Genomic DNA, 22,012 nt, shown 5'->3' with positions numbered 1-22,012 from the left:
AGCCTTTCTCATTGGCATTCCAGCGCCTTCTCAACCCAGAAGACTCTTGGATTACCAAATAACACTGCCGATCTGGAAACCTGACCTTGGCGACGATATCAAGTAAGTTTTGAGGAATGCAGTAGCTTAAGGTATTGACTTCAGACTTAATTTCCTTAGATTTCTCATACAAAAGCATACATGATTCGAGTTCTATAGTACCTATTAGTGCTATCAAAAATTCTAAATAAAATACATCATTCAAACTTTTTACTAGATTAATTCTGCAAATTTTTATTAGACAATATGTACGGTATATAATAGTTTAAGGTCCGGTTTCTAGAACACTTATTGAATCTTATTGATCAATGAAGCACCCTTCTCCCCAAATTTTACTGTAAATACTACTACTTCCCAACCTACTATAAATAAGACACTTTGCCAGAAAAGGTAGTCATTTGTAACCCCCCCCTTCCTAAAGAACTGTTTCAAACACCCCTAAAGATTTGTTTTTGTGCCGATATCCCATGAATTTCAATGAAGCAGTCTAGACAACTTAATCGCACTCTCCTGTGTTCTAGAAACCAGGCCTGAATTTAAATACCGTACACTAAATTAGAGTAGGGTAATGTCAGACTAACCTTGAATAGCATACCATTTTTATTGGGTGATATTTTAAAGCTTATAGTAGAATAATACCACAACATGAGGAGCAAAAATACTAGAATTGAAGAGTTGATTATATTAGAGTAATTTTTAAGTGCTGAGGCCATAATTTACAGTAGCTTAATATTCACCACTTATTGGAATTAGTGTAGTAGTTTGTTGAGAAATGATATCGATGTTTTTCCAATAATGTTCTTAAATTTGAACCCAACATAAATCATTACTAGAAATTACTTAATATTAATATTTTTCATAATAACCGCACAGTGGTTTTCTAATTCTCTTACTTTGTTTTTGTTTATCTAAATTTTGAGGTTAAAGCAAAATGCTGATAAAAACCAAAAACAGCTGTTGATGTAAAATGCACATCACGCAGCCTGTGGTAAAAACTTTAACTACTCTACTAATAGAAATAGAAAATGGATTCCAATTTTCTAATTTTGTGATTGTTTATGAAATCTAAATATTGTTTAGATAGTGAGTAATTATTCGAATACTTTAGTTTTATCGTACTTGAGTAAAATCTATTAATTACACATGAGCGCAACTTCAAAATTCCTGTGTTTCTTTTCTGATCACATATTTTTAGATGAGTAGAAACACAAATGCCATGTTACACAAAGCCATGCAGGTTAGTTGACACGCTTTTAATCTTTGCATTTTTACATTCAATAAATAATTATGATTTGCTTTTAAATTTCTAGAAACAAATCTATAGTTTATCACAATTGACTTTATAACTATAACAATACTGTGAAATGTTTCATAGATTGAAAATACGGATGACGATTTCAGAGTACCTACGCTTAGGCCTAATAATATTGTTGTTGTCATTAATTAGGCTCAAGGCTACTTCTTCAGAAAATAGGTTTAAGAGCTCTATTAACCAATTATATATTTTATGAAACATGACCAAGTTTTAACTATTTATTATGATTAACAATCTTTGATGTTTATTTTTTGTTGTGAACTATTATTTGAAATAGTCCATTAAAGGTCGGTCTATCAGATAGGTTAACTTAATCAAATATTTCATAGAAGTAATATAACAGATATATTTGATGACAGTGTAATGATACACCAAGACCCTTTTTTAAATTCGGACATCAGTGGTGTCAGTCTGTAGAGCAAGTTGGGACAACTAGAGGTGGCCGAGCTGGCGAAAGACATTAGCCGTGCACCAAAATTTCTTGTCCAGCCGCTAATCTAGTCTGTTGTCCCGGCTTATTACCTTGTGTAATAAACGCTATAAATTTAATCACGCGACCCGTTTGGATTTCTGGGTGTCCAAATGTTATGCCGCATCCATATGTTGGTCCAATGCGTTCAAATGACGTTCAGAGTGTGGATGGGTGGTTTGACAGAGCAGGCACTCACTGGCCTTCGCTCCGATTTTTGTCGAGCAAAGGCCAGCGCTGTCTAAACATCTAACCATAATTATCCAATATCTAATGCCTTGATCAAGGCCAGATTTCCCTGAATAGTTTGTGTAAAGTAATTGAAAACATGATTTGTAAACTGTAGGCAGTGTCACAATCTAGCAAAGCTGTTATTAAAGTATCCTCTAACTTATAAGCTCCTTTCAATAAGCCACCGTGACAATGAGTTTTTTAATACATTTACTAGGTGCGCCCTAACTGAGTCTGGCAGGCAGTTGAACATTCGCACTGTCAACACTGGAAAACTGTCCACAGGCTCAGTATCAAGACTATCTGTTCTGCTGAAAGTATATGCAATCTTCTGAGTCTCACTTCTTGGTCTCAGAAAAGAACGTGTAAGCATTGAATTTGGCATCATGGGGCCGTCCGCCCTGATCAATGACTGTGGTGTCATCAGCAAAAAGCAAGCTAGAACCATCTAGGTACAAGTGTTAGGAACAGCAGCGGGCCAAGTATTGAACCTTGAGGAACACCATATGGTGCATTTCCTACATTTGATGTGGCGCTCATTATTGAAACTACCTGCTCTCTATCCTTGAGGTATTCAGCGGCCGTCTTCCATTCCCTTCCCTGAAACCCATATCTAGCCAGCTTTCTCAACAAGATGACATCAGACACACAATTGAAAACTTTCGAGAGATCACACAATACCAACTCAATAAATTGATTCATATTCTTCAAAAGCCTCTTGTATCCTCTAGACAAGAAAGGGCACTGCTGATGTAGTAGACCTGGCTCCTCTAAAACCATGCTGCATGTTACAAAGGAGGTTATTACTTTCAAAGTACTTGCTCATTTGCGTTAACATAGCAGTCTATAATTTTACTGATGAAACTGGCCTGAAATTGTCAGTATCATCATGATAGCTTTTTCAAATATGGGCACAGCTCTTGTAACCTTGAGGCAGTATGAGAATATCCCATCAATGAGACGGATGAATTTGTATGTCTTCTATGATTTTTATCTTATCAATCACTAATTTCCTTTTGGTTAATTTTCAGATCTGGATTTTATTGCACATGTATTTTCTGGAAATTGAATAGAGTTAATGATTCACATTTTAATTTTCTGTTCAACTTTATGACTATTTTTTTCAATTCTAGGTGTCTTAAATAGTTTTCGAGTCTACTGTCAAAAGTGATTGGATTCCGGCTTTGCAATGCAGAGTCCTGTGAAATCATCAAATGAAATTCTGTCGGAACTATTCGGAGCTTTCAATGCGAAACCACCAGAAATCTCCGAACCAGATCCCATCGAAGCCTCCCTCGACAAATCCAGTTCAGACAACGACTCAAAAATCGGCGACAAAGATAAGAAGAAGAAGAGCAAACACCATAAGAGTAAGAAGAGTAAAAAGCATTCTCATCGATCGTCGGACAGTGATCACAAAAAGAAGAAACGGAAGAAAAAGGATGAGAAGCATAAGCGTAAGTCGAAACATCACAAGAAAAAATCGAAAACTAAAGAGAATCTAAAAAGTAGTCCGTCGTCTTCTGACAGTGAAGAGAGTGACAGCAAGCTGAAAACACTGATTGATATCAGTAAAATAAAAAAAGAGAAAGTCTCAAAAGATTTGAAACCTGTACTGCTGAATGAACTGGCCAGTGAGACCCCGGCAATCCAGCCCGTTGATCTTTCAGACATTGAACCTCCCAAAGGGGAGCCACTCAAACCCATCGTGCAATCAATAAAGAAAGAAGAAGATAATAGTGGTGCCTCTCTAGTACCTGCTATTAGTGATAGTGTTGAAAAAGGAAAGTTGGACAGCATAGAAAGTGAAAAGGACACTACTGATACAACATCGAAAGTTGAAGATGTTTTTACCGAAAGTAAGTTCAACCTAATGCTTTCTTCACCTTGGTGCATTCTTATTTTTAAATAAACTTGTGAACTCAATTCCTTGATTAAATTCTATTTATAAGTAGGTTTACAATATATCTAATAAGATAACATCTACCAGGGCCCTGTTGCATGAGAAAAGACAAGCCAATACTTTTAATTTCCTATTCTACCATTTGTATTGTAAAAACCGATATTGTAATAACTAGCTGACTACTAATATTATAAATTTGTATTTTCTCTCATGCAATAGGCCTCAGGCTTCATACATCTTGATTGGTTAATGCTGAAAAATTAGACCTTGGAGTTTCAATATTTTTTTCATTAAGAGCGTGAGCTGAACATTCACTATTAAGATATCAGAATTTGAACTTGTCATTTTAGAGTTCGGTTTTGAATAATGCCGGCCAGTTCAGCCAAGAAAACATGGGTGGGTTTGAATCCCTCCGATACGCCTGTAGGCATTTACGTTTGTCATCATCAGATTTCCCACGCACGAGCTAAAAGCTTACGTTGGCATTATCCGTGATAATGATGAAAAAATTTACAAATTAATAAATATTATTGATCATTTGAGGCACATTTTTTACTGGGTTTTCAGCCATAATACTATTAACTTTTAGTAATAAACTTCATATCATTTTGTAAAACACTTGATAGGTGATTAAACTGTACTCTAATTCTCTAACTCTTTGGCTATAAAGATTGTGTTACATTTCATTAAAATTCCTCTATTTTTTTCAGTCGAAAAACCAAAACCAGCTCTTGGAGGAAAAATAATGATAAAGAATCTCAAATTCAGTTCAGTATTTGAAGAGACAGTAAAGCAAGTGGAAGAACAAGCGAGACTGAAAGCAGAGAAATATGAAGAGGGAGAAATTTCAGATAGCAGTAGTAATGCGATATCCGAGTCCAAGTCGTCTTCACCTGTGCCTTCAATCGAACGTAGGTTAATTATCATTTCAAATTCCTAGATAGTTTCGTTTGATCTCATAACTTCAGTACTTAGCGTGATACAAGCTGAATAAATAGCTTTTTTAATTAGCGTAGCGTGTATGCTTGATGTTGACTGATGATTGTGTTAATGCCGGTTACGAGTATCTAGAATCAAGCAAACCAATTTTATTTGCATTTAATTATGATTGTTTATTCAGAGCTGTAAGTCGATTAACTCTTATCACACATGATCGAATTCAACATTTTTATGAGTGAATGTAAAGTCAAGCTGATCGTTTGTTGCTCTCAACTATTCTAAAGCTCAAGTTTCTCTAATTTCATTTTTTTTCCAAAGTTTCAATATTATTTTTAATTCATTACCTCTAGTGTTGAACTTGAGATTATTGATGTAATGGCTGATGCTGAGAGTGAGTATAATAATTATGCTAACGATGTTCTTTTTGAATTTTCACATTTTCTTCTAATATATTAGTGAACGATTTAAATTTGTTATTATTTTTCAGTTGAGACTGTAGAGAAAACAATAATTGTTGTGAAGTCTAGTCATAGTAAGCATTCTCCAAGCAGAAAAGAGCACCGTAAAAGGTAGGATATAATATTATCTCTTTCATATTAATTTATTCACTATTGTTTTCACAAATTTGTTTCAAAATTATTATTTTCATTTTTAAGATTCCTGATGTATACTATTTAGCCATTGTTTATACGTTCAATCTTTTGATGTATTCCTACTATTTTTAAATAGATCATCAAACATAATAATTCTTGAACACCTGCACAATTTCTATCCAAATTGTGAAGATGAAACCAAAAACTTCCATTTCTCATTGAACTCTCCACTTGACAATGATTTGATTGTGTGGTGAAACAACTTTTCACTGTAGTTGAAATTATCATAGACTTCTTTTCAGAATTTTATCAAGGTTCTCCTTATGACGAGTTTTCAAAATTCAGTGGCAAAACTTTCATGAATTGAAAAAGTTCTCGCTTGTGCCTAGAAGATTTTGTCTTATAGGATGATATTTATACATTTTTACAATTCCACATGATTTATCAATAAAGTGTCATTAATAATATTATACAGTTGTATATGTTAAAACACAATAAAAGTTACCAAGTAATTTCAACTCTTCAAGAGCAATTTCTAAGTTTGAGGGTACTTGGTAACTTTTATAGTGTTCTAATAATTTCAGTTGCCCTTAAAATAAGAGTAAATTGTATTTGTTTATAGTATGGTGAGATTTTTCAAATATGTGTGTTGTCAATTTAACAGGTCGAGAAGCCCAGATAAACACAAGCACAAATCAAGTGGAATCCACTCATCGTCTCACAAATCGTCACATAGAGACAAAAAATCATCGTCCCATCGCAGTCGATCTGGCAGTAGGTCTCGTCTGAAAACTAAGGACCCGTATTCTTCGAAAGATAAGGACCCATATTCCTCGAAGGAAAAGGACACGAAAAAATGTGCAAAAAGGAGACGATCAAGTGAGAGGAGTTCAGGTGATCATCGTCATCATCATCATCATCATCACAGCAGTCGTGGCCATAGTCGGAAGGAGAGTGATCATCACGACAGTCATCGTAGCAGTCACAAAGATGGCGGCAAACATGGCCGCAAAAGATCCGCGTCGCCTGCTCGCAAAAAGCCGCATCGATCTAGGTCACCGAGCAGATCGAAGGCCACCTCACCCAGGCGTAAAGAAAGGTACTCCACTTTTCATAATATTCTGCACATACATTCCTAAGTGCCGCTTGCACACTGACAGTTATAACGGATTTTCAGAGGGTCATTTCCTTGAAAAAAGTTGAACTATAATTCTAGTTTAAGAGGAGTCGGAAGGGCCTATACCACCAATGTTGAATTGGCCAACTTCAATGTACCTTTTTGAGATTTCCACTGGAGATAGACTCACAATTTTTTTTTAAATGAAAGAATGCATTTTCATCTTCAATCTGATGGAAGAAATTTACTCTAAAATCATTTTTCTCTGAATACATTTTTTTTTAGAAAAATTGCATGCGATTCCTAAAATACTATATTTTTCATATAAATGTTCCTTTATTGAGACTTCTGTTGAAATTTTGCAGACATTTACAATAGGCATTACTCTAAAAAGTGATGGAGGCGATCTATTATATTTTCAATATTGACAGAGATATTGATAATAAATACATTGAAATAATTGGAAAAAAATATTTTTCTAAAAAAATGTATTCAGAGAAAAAATGATTTTAGAGTAAATTCCTTACATCAGATTGAAGATAAAGATGCATTCTTTCATTAAAAAAAATTGCTAGTCTATCTCCAGTGGAAATCTCAAAAAGGTACATTGAAGTTGGCCAATTTAACATTGGTGGTATAGGCCCTTCCGACTCGCCTTAAACCATCAGCTGACTCAATTGAAACACATTATAATAAAGCGATCATACCTTCATTTATAGTCTTTTATAGGCCTATATTCATCTTTATCCATCTATCTATCTATCTATAGTTGTCTGATAAGTCACTCCCTATTTTTATACAGCTATAATTTCTTTATATATGAAGCGATTCTGTTGGAACTACATTTGTTAGATATAGCAATCCTTGAGTTTGTGTTTAACACCAATTTTCATTTGTTTCCGTTTAAAAATGCCCCTTCTCTTGACTGTGGAAGAACGAGCCAAAATAGCAGCTTGTTATGAAGTCTGGGGGGATCAGTGGTGCGAGTACAAAGGTGGTGGAGGGCTGAACGAGGGATCCATGCAACACTGGATGCAAAAACACTGAGATCTTTCTTAAGAATCGTTGCAACAGAGTAACGTGAAAAGACAACTTTCACGAGATCCTTGACGCAGTGATTTCTTAGGGCTTCTCATGAACATTTCACGAACTCTGTCAACATTCTCTGCTGTCCTTGACGTTGATGGTCTTCCTGATCGTCTTGCATCTGCGACACTCCCTGTTGTTAGTAATTTGGAAAGGCAATTTTTAACAGTATTTGCATGCAGTGTTGCATGGATCCCTTGTTCAGCCCTCCACCACCTTTTTACTCGCACCACAGATCCCCATACCTCATAGCGAGCTACAATTTTGGCTCGTTATTCCACAGTCAAGAGAGGGGGCATTTTCAAACTGAAACAAATGAAAATTGTTGTTAAACACAACCTCAAGGAGTGCTCTATCAAACAAATGTATTTCCAACAAAATTGGTTCATAAATAAAGAAATTATAGCTGTATAAAAATAGAGAGTGACTTATCAGACACTCTGTATATCTATAATATTATAAAGAAAAAAATTGGCTTATACATTTACGGGATAGGAAATACATGATTGATGCATCATCACGACGTCTCAACTACTGAACTGATTAACTTTAAATTTTGCATAAAAATTCTCAATTTATAGAGGATGGTTATAGGCTTATTTTCAGTTTTTAAAGATTCAATACATCAAGTTTACAATTCGTCAAGTTTACAGTTTGTGATACATTGCTTGAGTGGACATCTACCTTTAATATTATAAAAAAAAGAATTGACTTATAGATGTACGGGATACGAAATACATGTTTGATGCATCTTCATCTCTGAACAACTGAACTGATTATCTTAAAATTTTGACCACGAGAGATTTTTTCTACCGAGGATGGTTATTGACCTATTTTCAGTACATCAAGTTTTTAGTTTGTCAAGTTTACAATCGTCAGGTTTTCAGTACGTCAAGTTTTCAATTCAGAAACAGGATCAGAATTATGTTTTTCCATCTGTTGTACAAAATATAATAATATATCCCATAAATGCCATTTATCTACCATCAATTGAAAATAATATAATCACAATGTGGAGAGATCCAAATAATTACAGACAGCAGTCATTCGCACAAAACTGTGACCATTTCAAATGTAATATAAAATAGTCTAGTGGTTGTGTTCATGAGATCTATATCCAATCATCACTTAAGTCCATTTGAGACAAAAAAATATTATACATAACCTACAACGTTTATTATTCATTTGATATATTGATTTTATTTCTACAAATAAGCACAGATCGGGAGAGAAAAACTGCGGATACCTTGTACCATTTTTCTCCCAAAATTATGTTCCGATTGAGTAAATTTTTGTGATCAATGTGTGAAAAAAATGTGTCTGATGTGAGGCGTTGATTGGATAGAACATAATGTGGTCATTGTGTAAAATGTATGTGTTTATTGTCAGGCGTTCGTCGCAAGAAAAGATTGATAAGCAGAAGTTGTTGGAAATAGCGCGCAGGAATGCTCTGTCCATGCTAAAGCAGGCTCCGCCAGTGGTGGGGGCAACTGAGCCAGCAAAGGCAACCATAGCAGCTGGTGGCAAAACTGTCGACGAACTCACTGGTCAGTTTTGGAAAAAAATGTTTTTCGACATTAACTCCATTTTTTGTTTTATTCGAGATCTGTATCATATTTCAAGTAATCAGATAATTCTCTGTGATATTTAAGAAATAGATCTTTCACTATCAGCAGCTATAATAATTAAATAATACTTTTCTCAATAGAACTCCACACAGACAGTTTGGAGACAACTATTCTAATCATCTTTGATTACTTCTTGCAAGCTTTTCCAAACTTATCAGTTATTTCTACTCACCTCACCATGTAATAATGGAAATGTGTGATGTATGTAAAATTTATTTTCATGACAAAATTAATGAATTTAACATTCAATAATAATCAAAAATCAATAACTAATTCTAATTTAATAAAAAACCCAAAAGAAATCAAAATACAAAAATAATATTATGGTTTATAATAACAAATGACTATAATATAATAATTGGTTAATGCTTTTCGTGCTCCTTACTTTAATAATGTGATAATTTTTCATTTTTGAATCAGGTGGTATTTTTGTTGTTAGTATTAGTTATTATTGCATAATTTCATATTATTTTTATCATTATTTTTCTTCTTTTCATTTGAATCTGTACAATTTTTATTGTCAAGGAGACATATTTGGGGAAACCCGTTGTCTCCATTGTGAATAATAAATAAATAATGTAATGTGTCAGAGCCATCTACACATCTCCAGTCGGCTATTGATTGCTATATTCATAAGACACATGACAAATTGGGTTAAAGACAATTTTTTGTACCATTGAATGTACTATGATTTTGGGTTTCTGGTTAAACCTAAAACTACTTCAAATTATTTTCTTGTCCATCTCAGGAATAAATTTTCAATGAATGTTTTATATTTATTGTTGTTCCAATAAGTATTCAAAAAATTTGTTTCTAAAGCCACATCTATTCAAACGTGTTCTATTCCGTTTTATTTTTAGATTTCTGCAAACTTCTTTCTAAAAAAGATGCTGATGGCCACGAATCAATCAGCTCGAATACATCCGACTCAGAAGCAAGCGAGTCTGAAAAACCATTCCATCATCCATTCCAAATCAAAGACCGTCCATCGAGTATTGTCTTGAATATAAGGGTAAGTCAATATTGATATTAATTTATAAGAATGAAAAAGCATGTTTGAAATTATTATTCTAACAAATCAAAACTAATATAAATAAACTGTGATCAAAAATTTATATTCTTTCACTTGAAATTTTTGGGATCTATCACTTGCTGAAGAATGTTTGTTTTTGATCATCTACGCTCAATGTTTTCCTTCAAATAAGATAAATGATACTTTGATGTCATGTACTAGTTTCATATTGAGTTAGAGGAGTAATTTTCAGAGAAATCAATTGTTGGCTTTGTACTTTTTTGGCAAATAGAATGAATTTGAATGTTTTATTGAGAGAGAACTCACATTAAGTTATATATCTAGGAAGCAGCGTAGTTTTCAAATCATGCAGATTATACTTCTAATGCACATTCAATGTGTTATTTCATGCAGAATCTTCTATCCAGATTTCTTGATCCTCAATAACAAAATCAATGAAATATTTCCAATTTTCTGATTATCAAAGCAAACTATAATCCATGCAAATTATAGTCCATGCAAACCTAAGTTTATGGCCAATTTTATATTAGTATAACAATAGGAGCACACTGTTGCCGTTTTTATGCTCGTTCTATCAAAAAAGCTTCTTTGCCTCTTCTTCGCTCTTTCTCTGGCACAATTAGATTACAGGCTCTCTGGATTGTGTGATGTCTGACAGCACTGTACTCCATAAGAGCAATGCTGTAATCCAAGTTTTGCAGTTTCTATTTCTATCTAATATTTGAAGATGTGGTAGAATATTGATGTGTTCTATTCTTCTTTACAGAATGCTGTCCCAATGCCCTTGAAAACGCTTCAAGAGAAGACAGCGGAGCAATCGAAGGTGCTCAGTCAGCAATTTCCTGTTTCTAGCGGCCAACTTCACAGGAAAAAAGGTAAAAAACGTATAACTTCTATAAATAACTTGTATTAAAATTGTATATTATATAGACTTGACCCTTGCGGAGCACGGGTTACCTGCTAGTACATAATAAATACAGCTAGGAAGTCTATACTTAGGGCCAGCCCATATTAAGCGTTTGTTAAGGCGCCAAACCAATCAGCCAATCGGAGAGCTCCCTGCTCTGCCGACTCTTAAAACGCTTGAAAATTTCAAACGCTTAATATGGTCTGGCCCTTTGTTATACTTTATTATATGCCAAGTTTCATAGATAAGTACTATCTAACTTACTATTGTTGTATTTTATTTGTATTTCTGTGAAATAAAATTCTATTCTAATTGAGATGTTTTTGTTTTGCAGAAAGCGATTGGGTTCCGGTCCCCCCTAAGAAGGACACGGAAGATATCCCTCTTCCAGCGCTGCCCCCTGCCCTCCCTCAGCCTGTACCGCCTCCTGACAAAACTGCCTCCCCATTGCTGCCCCCTCTGCCTCCACTCCAGCCGCCTCCAATGCCTCCCGAGTCCATTTTCCCCGTCACTAAGGAGGTGAGATATGAATTTAATCTTTCCATTGGAAATAGAATGAGTTGTGCAGTCATATCACACATCACACCGTTCCAATTATTCATAGAAATACTGAACTACAAGTATCAAGTATTATCTTATATAATTACTAATTACATTCATATTATATAACATTTCCAAAACCTATATTTGAACTATTTCTATAAACATTTGGGAAATGAACAGTTTTGGGTTTTGAGCCTGTTGTTCCTTTCCATTCAATCATTTATAATGAGATGAGGATTAGATTGTTTCTATACATGAATACATAATTATTTATGATCAAGTGCATGCGTTACAAGTATTCATAATTCAAGTATCACCGTTTCAATTCATAGAAGTGTACAACAAAATGATGAAAATGTATTCTGTTACTAACTGAAAATATGGTCGTTTTTGCATCAAGATTCAAGTGAAACCTCACATTCCAATGAATTTCTGCTGTCCTGGATAGAAAAATAATAAAGTTGGTTTTATTGGAGTGTTCACACATCGTCAGTGTGAACTGTTCCATTGAAACCAATGGTAGTCTCTTCCTTCATAGCAGAGCAGAAATTCGTTGCGAAGCAGGGGTTGAGAAATGAAAATTTGATGAACAATGCTGTGTAGCTTGATAAATCTTTGAAGGCTTTTTAATAGTAATAATAATTTGATGGCTTTTATTGGTGGTGAGTCCCTAACGGAAGGTCCTCCTCGCCTGAATATATAATTTAAGCCGTCATTAGCCTCATTATTTCTATATATCAACTGGGACCGACAGTTTAACGTGTTTGAGGGCTTTGTGTGAACAATAAGTGCCTTCGTATTTTCCAGTTCTCAAACTGTTTTTTTATCTGTGTGCAGTAAAAAAAATTGTAGATGTTTGAAAGTTCAATATTCTAAACAACTCGAATCTTAGGAATGTTAATTTTCAAAACCATAATTCCAAGAGAAGGATCAAAGTTTTCTTTGTAGTTGCACGAAATACAAATTTATTAAACAATTATAAATTCTCTGGGAAGAGGACCAATGGCCCACTTGGACCCCTGGTAAACATCAGGTTATTGTTGGGATATTTATTGACATGAATGAATCTTTGAATTTAATAATTTCTTATATTAAACAGCAGTTTCTCATTATTAAATACTTGTTGAAGTTGTTCAATGTTGTATGTTCATTTATTGCAGGTTACTGCTCCAACCCCTCAGCGAATTGATGTCTCTACAATAATGACTCAGAGGCTTGCAGCAATGAAGCAGCTTGAGAGGAATCCAAGTGATGTTCATGCTAAGAATCAAATGAACAAGGCTGAATTACATGTACGTTTTTAATACAAAACTAGATTTATTGTTCAAGTTCCGTATTTTGATAGGGCTACTTGAGAATTTAATTACAGAGAATTATAAAGGTATTAAGGGTAAAAAGGGTAAGGGTAGTAATTATTTGTCATAATACTTATTAATCTTTTGTTAGATGATAATAGATGATGAAAAGTAAGTAGGCTATTTAATATTGATTCATGAGATTCGTGGATATTCATCTCCAATTATTCATAAAAACAGAATTTTTGAAGCACTTCCTGATATTTGAATTATGTCACGTTTATGACTTGTCCATTTGTTGATAAAATCGCAATTCATGAGATTCATAATTAATTCAACTCGAAAGTTTTTATTAAAAAATGATATTTTCAAAAAACATGTTATCTGCCCAATCTTACCACATATTTCTCAGTTAACGATTAGTCTCTAGTAATATTGTTGTAATAGTTATACTTCGTTCTAAAAGAAGCAGAGCCTGTCGATTATGATGTTATAGCGCAGAATTTCTTGTGATGTAGTATTTCCTTACTCAATTCCTTTCTTATAACCTGAATAGTGTATGTCTGTAACCGTGAGCTATCTCATAATAATGTGAGTTATGTAACACTATTTTCTACTTCTTATTCAAGCAGTTGACTTTTTGCACATGTTTTTTAGCTAGACCTATTATTTGAAACAATTCTGGCTTAGGTTTTTATAAAGTAATGTAGGCCTATCATTCATTATTTTTATTGAAATACCTCATTTTCAATAATCCCATTATTTTCGACTTCTTATTAAATTAGTTGACTTCCGGTACATGTTTTCAGCTAGCATTTCAAATAATTAGTATTATATGTTTTCTTGAAGTAATGTAGGCCTAGTATATTTATTGAAGCCTTTTTTTAATTGAGAATTGTTGTTAGTATGGAATTTTCCTTGAAGTATTTGTTAATTTTGCACTTTGTCCGCTTTCAGATGCAGGCTTGGGCCGAATCGAAATACGAGCCAGGTCAGTTCACTGGCTCAACTGGAGCTCGAATTCTCACTCCTTACGAGCTTGCTCCCGGCAGCCAAGCCTGGACTCGTCCAGTAAGTGTGCCCGTCACTCCCATCGTTTGTCCAGCCTGATTACACTCAAATATCTCACATTTTTCACATTTAAATAATGTTTTCCTTCAATACATAGAACGAACAATTGATCAAAAAATGAAAAGTTTACTCCATGACAAAGTTATTCGTTGATTTGTATCACAATTGCAGAATTTCTCTGCTTTTTTACAACGTTTATTAAATATTCTATATAGCACAATGTATATTATTTAAATGGGTTTTAATGTTTGGAAATCAGCTATTATATATTATTTGATTATGTAATTTAGACCTATTTTTAAGCTAAAATAATATTGATGTGTTTTCAGAGTTATCATTGTGAATAATTAAAAATACGCGTGAGTCAAGTATGAATCTAATTCATCATAAAACAATTGAAACATTATCTCATTGTTCATTAAAATTATTTCAATCATCAATTAATTCGATGTCACTTTCAATCAAAGATGCTGATGTATAGTATGTTGGGAACAACAAATATATTACGTTTTGTTTATAAAATCAGTGGCAAAAATAATATACCAAGACCTAATGATGAAAACCCTATTTTTGAAAATATTTATTTTCTATTGATTGCAATGAACATAAAACCGATAATATTTTTGAGTTGATCATTCTTCCAAGAAAAGCATTGAAAACAATTCTATAACACAAGCTATATTAGAAATGTTATAAATAGAAAACTCAAAGTCCTATTTTCTTTGCTTGAAGATTTCTGTAATATGTATTCTGATGATTTTAATCGTATGTGTAACTGAATGAAAGGGTACACTTTCATTCTTACTTGGTAATTTTTATAGGTATTGCGTTTATATTGATCTTATTTTATATACTTGTCTTGTTTAGTGCTAAAGTGATTTCATTTTTATATTGTATATCTTTAATTTTGTTTTAATATTTAGTATCTTTCAAACATGAACATTTATTTTACTGTATTCTCTATATTTAACTACTGGTCTATTCTACTATCTATCCACATAGCAGCTATAACTAATTTCAGACCTCTGCATTCAGTTCATTCAATACTATTTTCTATTATCTAACATTCATCTCATTCCTTGCTAATTTTTTACCGGTTGATAAAATGCCAAAGGAAATAGTTTTTTTCTTTAATCTTGATGCTTTCATCTTCTAGTTCGATTATTCAGAGTACATAGTACAAATTAATTGATTAAATTATTGAAAGAGATAATCGAAGATTAATTGATAGATTAACTTATTGAAAACAGATTGAAATTGATTTATCTAATTTTCTAAGACTAGCCATTTCTCAATAAGAGAGTTAATGTGTAAACTGATTTCAAAGCTACTGTGTGCATTGTTGTAGAATTGGACCAGTATTTTCTACATTAGGTTGTTCGTTTTATATTCATTTTGTGACTGTAACAATTTTTCAGGTACAAATCGTTGATTTGGTTTGTGATGCAGCCAGAGACCATTTCATTTTTGTGTGAATGCGGTGGAATCTCTGGCTGTACCCAGGGCTTTATTGTTTCATAAGTATTACATTGTTCGCTCGAACAAATAATACTTATTGTTCAGCTGTATCAATCATGTAAACACCACTGAATAAAGCAATAAAAGAAATTAGGTGTCAAAAATCATTAGTTTTCTTTGAATACTCTATTAACAAATTGTGAATTTCCATGTTAACATTTTCCTCTAGGTATGTTTCATCTGCAAAACTTAGCGAGCCAAACAAACATTCAACAAGCAGCCTTCAAATATTCGAGTACAAATCGCATTAATTATTTGTTTGGGGAAATTCCTTAAGATTCGAAGGATTCATTTTCCTCAGAATTAAACTAAGAACAACTAATACTATAACTGCTTGAAAGGTTAATAGATGCCAGGTAAATTATAAGAATTTGAGTGGTGTTCATGTGATTGATGTATGCTGATATGCCCTGCGACCTGAGAACTTGTTACAGGCACTTCTAGCACTTGCTCTTCGATGTTGAAAACGCGTTTGGATCTCCAACAACGATTTTTCATCATTTTTGATGCAGCGTGTGAGCCGTAGTGGTGAGTAGATGAAGCTAGGAAAGGACTATTTTCATTGCGGTGGTAACTGTTGCTCTATCAATCATTCTATTACACTGTACAAGTATTTGCTTTTTCATAACAGAAAAGCTAATGCAGTACTATGAAAACTTTCTTTGAAAAAGTGTATGCATGTTGGTTCTAAAAGTCTGCACAGGATCTGCCAAAGGAAGCAGACGTTTCACAAATTAATGACACTACTCTACTTCAAGATTAAATTATTATTGACAGAAATAAGTTTCTTAGAGCATGCTGTTTGACTTACTATTCATGCAAAAATAAAATTATTAGAATGGTGTCCATTTTACCCAAATTTGTTCATCTCAAATTTGTTTCTCTATCTGAAATTACATAGTAACGTCCACTCTCTCCAATAACTGGTGATAGATCTGACCAATGTTCTGTTCTATCTAAACTTCTGTTTCCGCTGGCAGAACCTATATATTTGCAGCAAATATATCATTTATTTTTTGTCAAATAATTTTTATAGGTTCATTTCATTTCAAAGTTAGTTTTTAGTTATAGTTGATCGGAAAAGATTCATGATAATAACAATCCAACAGATGGATTAAAATGCTACCTTGAATGTCTAAAGATCCGAATCTCACTTGTGTACATAATTATTTCCAAGGAGTACCAAATTTAATAAAATTTTGGTATTAGAAATTGGCGTTTGAAATAACTGAATGCATGTTTTGTTTCCAGAAATTTACTATGGGTATAGAAAATTATAGAATATTTAGTATTAAAGGCTAGTATGGGTTTTCATACAAGTTTCCATAGATCCTGATTTCAATATGATTGTAACGCCACTTTGTGGCGTTGCTGTTGTTTCCAATGATAGTTCATTTACATTCATAATTATGAACGATTTCTCATTTTCGTTCATTGATGATTTACTTTAAATCCCTAAATGTTCAAGTTCTATCCTCAAATGAATGAATAAAATAGTATTGTACGTGGTTCCATGATTTAGAAATGACTTCTTTTTAGTGAGTTAGAAAAGTCCTCATCTTCAACAGTTTCACAGTTTCCTAGATTAAAATACTAAGCTACATTCGTTTCTCACTTCTTTCCTTTGATTATGAAATCTTATTACTATTAATGAAAGTAAAATTTTTAATCTGATATAATAGAAATCAAGTTATCTGTCCATCTTAACTTGAAATGTGAGCACAGGATAGAAGATTCTTGAAGAAGACTTGTGGAGGAAGTAAATGCTCTACAAGAGTCATAGAGCCAATGAGTAGTAAAAGTAATAATTGTTATAGTTATTAAACCGTATCTCCCTATATAAAGACTCAGCTTTGTCTCTGCGGTCGCGCTGATATGCTTACGATTAGATGATTATTCAATACTTGATGAATCAGCTTGAAATACAACCAAATCCTCCCTCCCAAAACCTCTCCTATTTCTAAATATATTGGACAATTATTTAGTTTGTCTAATGTAGTGAGTGATCTGTTACAATCAATTTGACATTTCGAATGCTTTTTCCATAATGAAAAACACAAATAGAAATTGTCAACCAATTTTAATTATTCTATATTTATAACAGTTATAAATATAGATCAATTAAAAGTGTTGGATAATTTCTATTTGTTTTTCATCATGAGCTCTGTCTGTTTGACGACTAGCATCTGTGAGGTTTAGTAAGTGTTTGTGGTGTTTGTCGGGGTGGTTTAGGATCAGCTGGTGACTGCGACCCCTGTGAAGAGCGGCATGGGCATGACTCTGCTGCAGAAGATGGGTTGGCGGCCGGGTGAGGGTCTCGGCAAGAACAAGGAGGGTGCTCTCGAGCCGCTCCTGCTCAAGGTCAAGATGGACAAGAAAGGTAACAACGCAATTTTCAGTGCCAAGTCTATCCATGATGTTTTTTGAACTAGTGCTTATCAGAATGTTTCATGGGATGATATTATCCTTTCATAATGAATAAAAAAGTAATACTACAGTATTGCTGTGGTACACCTAAATTTTCAATAATGTGAAATGCACATAATGTGTATGTTGGCAACAGGGTGACTATTGTTGCTCTCAACTCATCAAAGGTCTCGGGGAGATTATTGTAACCCAATGAATTATAACAATGATCTAAACCACAGGCGGTTGAATCAGGCGAGCCAGCGCTCCTTGAAGTATAAGCCAGTTCGCTAATGTCTCCAACTTATGCTAACTGATTCAATTGTTCTTTACAGGACTTGTTGCTGACGAAGAGAATGAACACACAAGAATGAAGCGAATGAACCAAGTACAACAACGAGCAAATCCAAAGTCGTTGGAAGGTAGTTTTACAATTTATTTGTTTCGAAATTTGAATAATATTGTAGTCCAGCTTTTCAATGAGAATTTTGTCGAGACTAAATAAGTAAAGCATTGAAAATTTGAAGTTTTTGAATTTTCATTGTATGTGTAACACTTAATTTCTTCTTAATATCACCTACTATATTAAGAATTTGAAAGTATTCTTTCATAATATTATAAATTGTAGATGTTCAACCTGCACTTTTCAATTCTATCTAACCATTCACGTAAATAACTGAAAACATTGAATACAATTTGAAAATATGTTTTCCAAACATCTTAAAAGATGATAAAATCTCTTCCTATTGTACAGTATCCTTGGACTTGAATTAATCAGATTCTCCAACAATTGCTCTTGATAATGGTGATTGAAGTTTTGACAATGACAATTTGATGTCTAAATGAAATTAATAAAATTATGTTTATCATACTATAAATGTACTTTTTCTACAACTGCGCGTAAAAAAAGAATTTTCCTACAGATACCTTGAAAAGTGACCATTTCTGCACTGATTGCAGGCCGCAAAGAATCACTTTTCCGCACTAGTGCGCAAAGTGAGTACTTTGCGTACTCCAGATTTGCAGCATGACAACACAAAATAGTTAGTAGGTTATATGGAGCACCAGTGCAGGAAAATAAAAATTAAGTTGGTAATACTCATATGAGGCCCACGTTATAATGGCAGTGGAGAACAGCGTTGCCTAGCCATTATGTGCCTTGATTATAGTCATTTCAATGCTTACATAAGATAAAACCCCCTTCAAGCAGTCACAAAAATTTTCAATTGAATTACTAATCATTATAATTCAATTGAGGTTTTTATTAATAATAAAATTACACAGAAAAACATTTGATGGATTTCAGGGAATTTTACCCATAATTACCCACTTTTCATATTCAATGGTAACTGTAGGAAAAATTTAATGTGAAATACGTGCGCAAAGTTCGTTTGCTGCACTCAAGAAACCATCATTCCGCACTCGCCTACGGCTCGTGCGTAAACGTTTCTTTCGGTGCAGCAAACTGTCACTTTGCGCACTAGTTGCACAAATAACTATTACATACTCAATTCTCCTCGTAAAACAGCTTATTTCTGAGGAGAATCTACTTTTTCGCTCGCTAACCATCTGTGCATGCGCAGTAGATTTTCTTTACGCTCGCAAATCATTCGCGCATGCGCAGAAGAGTTTCTTTACGCTCGCTAATCAGCTGATGATAAGCAGCTCGCCAAAAGACAAACCACTCTCGGTCAGATCTTAACCTAAAAAGTCGGCATTTGTACCGATTCTACAGCCATGATGGATATCAGTGTAGACGAATTATTATAAACTCCGCCAGATATAAGTGATTTAACAGGTTTGTGTAGTTGTAGAAAAAAAATTGTATGTAATTCGCGCGTAATGCTTCTTTATCGCTCTTGTAAAATTATCACGCTCCGCTTCGCGTGATAACTGTTTTGCGCAAGCGATAAAGTCGCTCATTACGCTCTTAATACATAAATAGCTATTTTAGTGGCCTAATTTCGTCTAGTATTATTATTTTTTTGATAATACACTGAAAAAATTGTTCGTCTTTTCTAGGGAAGCATCCTGTATCATTATTGAATGAATTCTGCACTAAAAGGAGATATGGAGTGCCTACCTTTAATCTCTGCTTTGAAGGAGGGCCTGATCACAAGAAAACATTCTTATTCAAGGTAATAAGACTTTTCTTGCTGTGCCAAAGATTTATTATAATTCACATTTGTCTTATGTATCTTGTAATATTATTATATTCTACTCTATTCTCAATAGTCCTTTCAATTATTTTTCAACGTCATCTCCATGTGAATAATTAAAATAATCTGAATTACAAGTTATATTTGACATTTTTTAATGAAAGATACCAAAGCAGAAATCGCGGTCTGTACCAATGTTTCTGCTAAACAAAAACAATATTATTGAAGTGAGCTTAATTACAAATCAGGGTTGCTGGAAAGATTATTATTTACATTTAAAAAATATATTGTCAGAGCAATGTTATGTTTCAACGTATTTATTTATCTTTCCTTTACGAATTGCTTTTTAATGATCACCTTTCAATACTTAACTTCCAGTCTGAATTTTATGAGTAATAGCTAATTAGCTTCAACTTGGAGTGTTGTAGATGGACATAGAGTCCAAAATCGCTTCACAATGTGAATAGTTGTTACTATACGCTATTACTCACAAAATTCAGACTGCTAATTCGTAACTAAAGTATTGAAAATTGTATTTATTTCAATAAATAATTGGGAATGCCTCTGATTGTAATAAACTGATTAATTTATGTTATTTTATACCTATGGGGTTCTAATTTGAATTTATTGCATTTTTCAGGTAACAGTCAATGGCGTAGAATACAAACCAAGTGTATCAAGTCTGAATAAAAAGCAAGCCAGAGTAGAGGCAGCTGTAGTATGTTTAAAAGCAATGGGAGTGCTAGAACCATAAAAAGTATGAATGAAAAACTCGACTACATGACTACCTCACTTCTCGTAGTTTGGATTTTCAACTATGTTTTATTAGTGGGGGGGGGGGAATTTCGTGGTATTTGTCACGCCGTATGTCTCATCAGTATTGAGAATATGTTCATCCCAATATTGTATTTTTCGCTGATGATATCCAATTACGTGAATTGTGAGTGGATAATGAAGTGACGAATGGTACGGAAAATGCCAGTCTGAGTGTGAAACAAACCTATGACCGGTAGCATACAGAAGTTGCGACAACTCAACCTACAGAGCCCGCTAATGGTGGGTTCCGAAAATTCTTTTGCGGTCTGAAAAGTCGAATCTTTGTACAGGGATTGATAATTTATACATACGTTTTTAAAAATAGATTAATCAACGGATTTTAATTTGTACATTATTAGAATAAAATTTATTTTGAAGTGTATTTCCATGAAGCTTCTATTCTATGAATCCCTCCTATTTGTTATTGCAAGATTTGTGACTCTTAGTGCCGGTTGCACAACATCTTTTCAAAAACACCTTCTCTGATTGGTTCTCGTGAAATTAATCACGGTTGAAATTTAACCGGCTGTTGTGCGACCGGGCCTTAGGTCAATTCTCAAAAATTATATGTAATAAGACAAAGTTAACCGTAAACTAAGAAGAAATGAAGATTGTTTTTCTCCTTCTTCGATCAGCTACATGGAAGTAAGAAAACCTAGAACTTAAGTGGCAGCCTGCAGCAGCTTGGCAAACTGAGCTCAAAAGTAGACGATAGGCCCCGCCCACCAGTGGTATGAGATCACTAGGGATAGAATCAACCTCATTGATCGGAACAACCGAATGTTAGGGAAGTTTTCCGATTTTAGAGTAGTAGCCACGCCTACCGGTCCGTTTCTGCTGCAATCTATTCTGGACTTCAGTTCCATGGTTTTCTTACTTCCATGATCAGCTAAAACAAAACTCCAATTTTCCACATCACGATCAAGGATGACATGTGACCATGC

The 22,012-nt window shown here is 33.8% G+C and overlaps 1 protein-coding gene across 2 annotated transcripts; it reads left to right on the top strand.

Annotated features, from left to right (window-relative positions):
* Positions 1 to 1,031: 1,031 nt before the first annotated feature.
* LOC111047832 (protein SON) lies at positions 1,032 to 21,450 on the top strand. Of its 2 annotated transcripts, XR_005571838.1 has the most exons (16): positions 1,032 to 1,276; positions 3,188 to 3,913; positions 4,668 to 4,868; positions 5,384 to 5,465; positions 6,154 to 6,588; positions 9,082 to 9,239; positions 10,181 to 10,332; positions 11,120 to 11,228; positions 11,595 to 11,779; positions 12,964 to 13,095; positions 14,056 to 14,169; positions 16,122 to 16,215; positions 17,920 to 18,067; positions 18,429 to 18,515; positions 20,116 to 20,231; positions 20,893 to 21,450. XR_005571838.1 is itself a non-coding variant. In XM_039432887.1 (15 exons), the coding sequence occupies exons 2-15, from the start codon at positions 3,244 to 3,246 to the stop codon at positions 21,004 to 21,006; spliced, it is 2,703 nt and encodes a 900-aa protein (XP_039288821.1). In that variant the 5' UTR covers positions 1,032 to 1,276; positions 3,188 to 3,243; the 3' UTR covers positions 21,007 to 21,450. The 2 variants fall into 2 exon arrangements, 1 of the variants encoding a protein (XP_039288821.1); XM_039432887.1 differs by lacking the exon at positions 16,122 to 16,215.
* The last annotated feature ends 562 nt before the right edge of the window (positions 21,451 to 22,012 follow it).

Source organism: Nilaparvata lugens, chromosome 7, assembly GCF_014356525.2.
Source record: "Nilaparvata lugens isolate BPH chromosome 7, ASM1435652v1, whole genome shotgun sequence".
Classification (NCBI taxonomy): Eukaryota; Metazoa; Arthropoda; class Insecta; order Hemiptera; family Delphacidae; genus Nilaparvata; species Nilaparvata lugens.
This window is presented reverse-complemented; position numbering and strand designations above follow the sequence as displayed.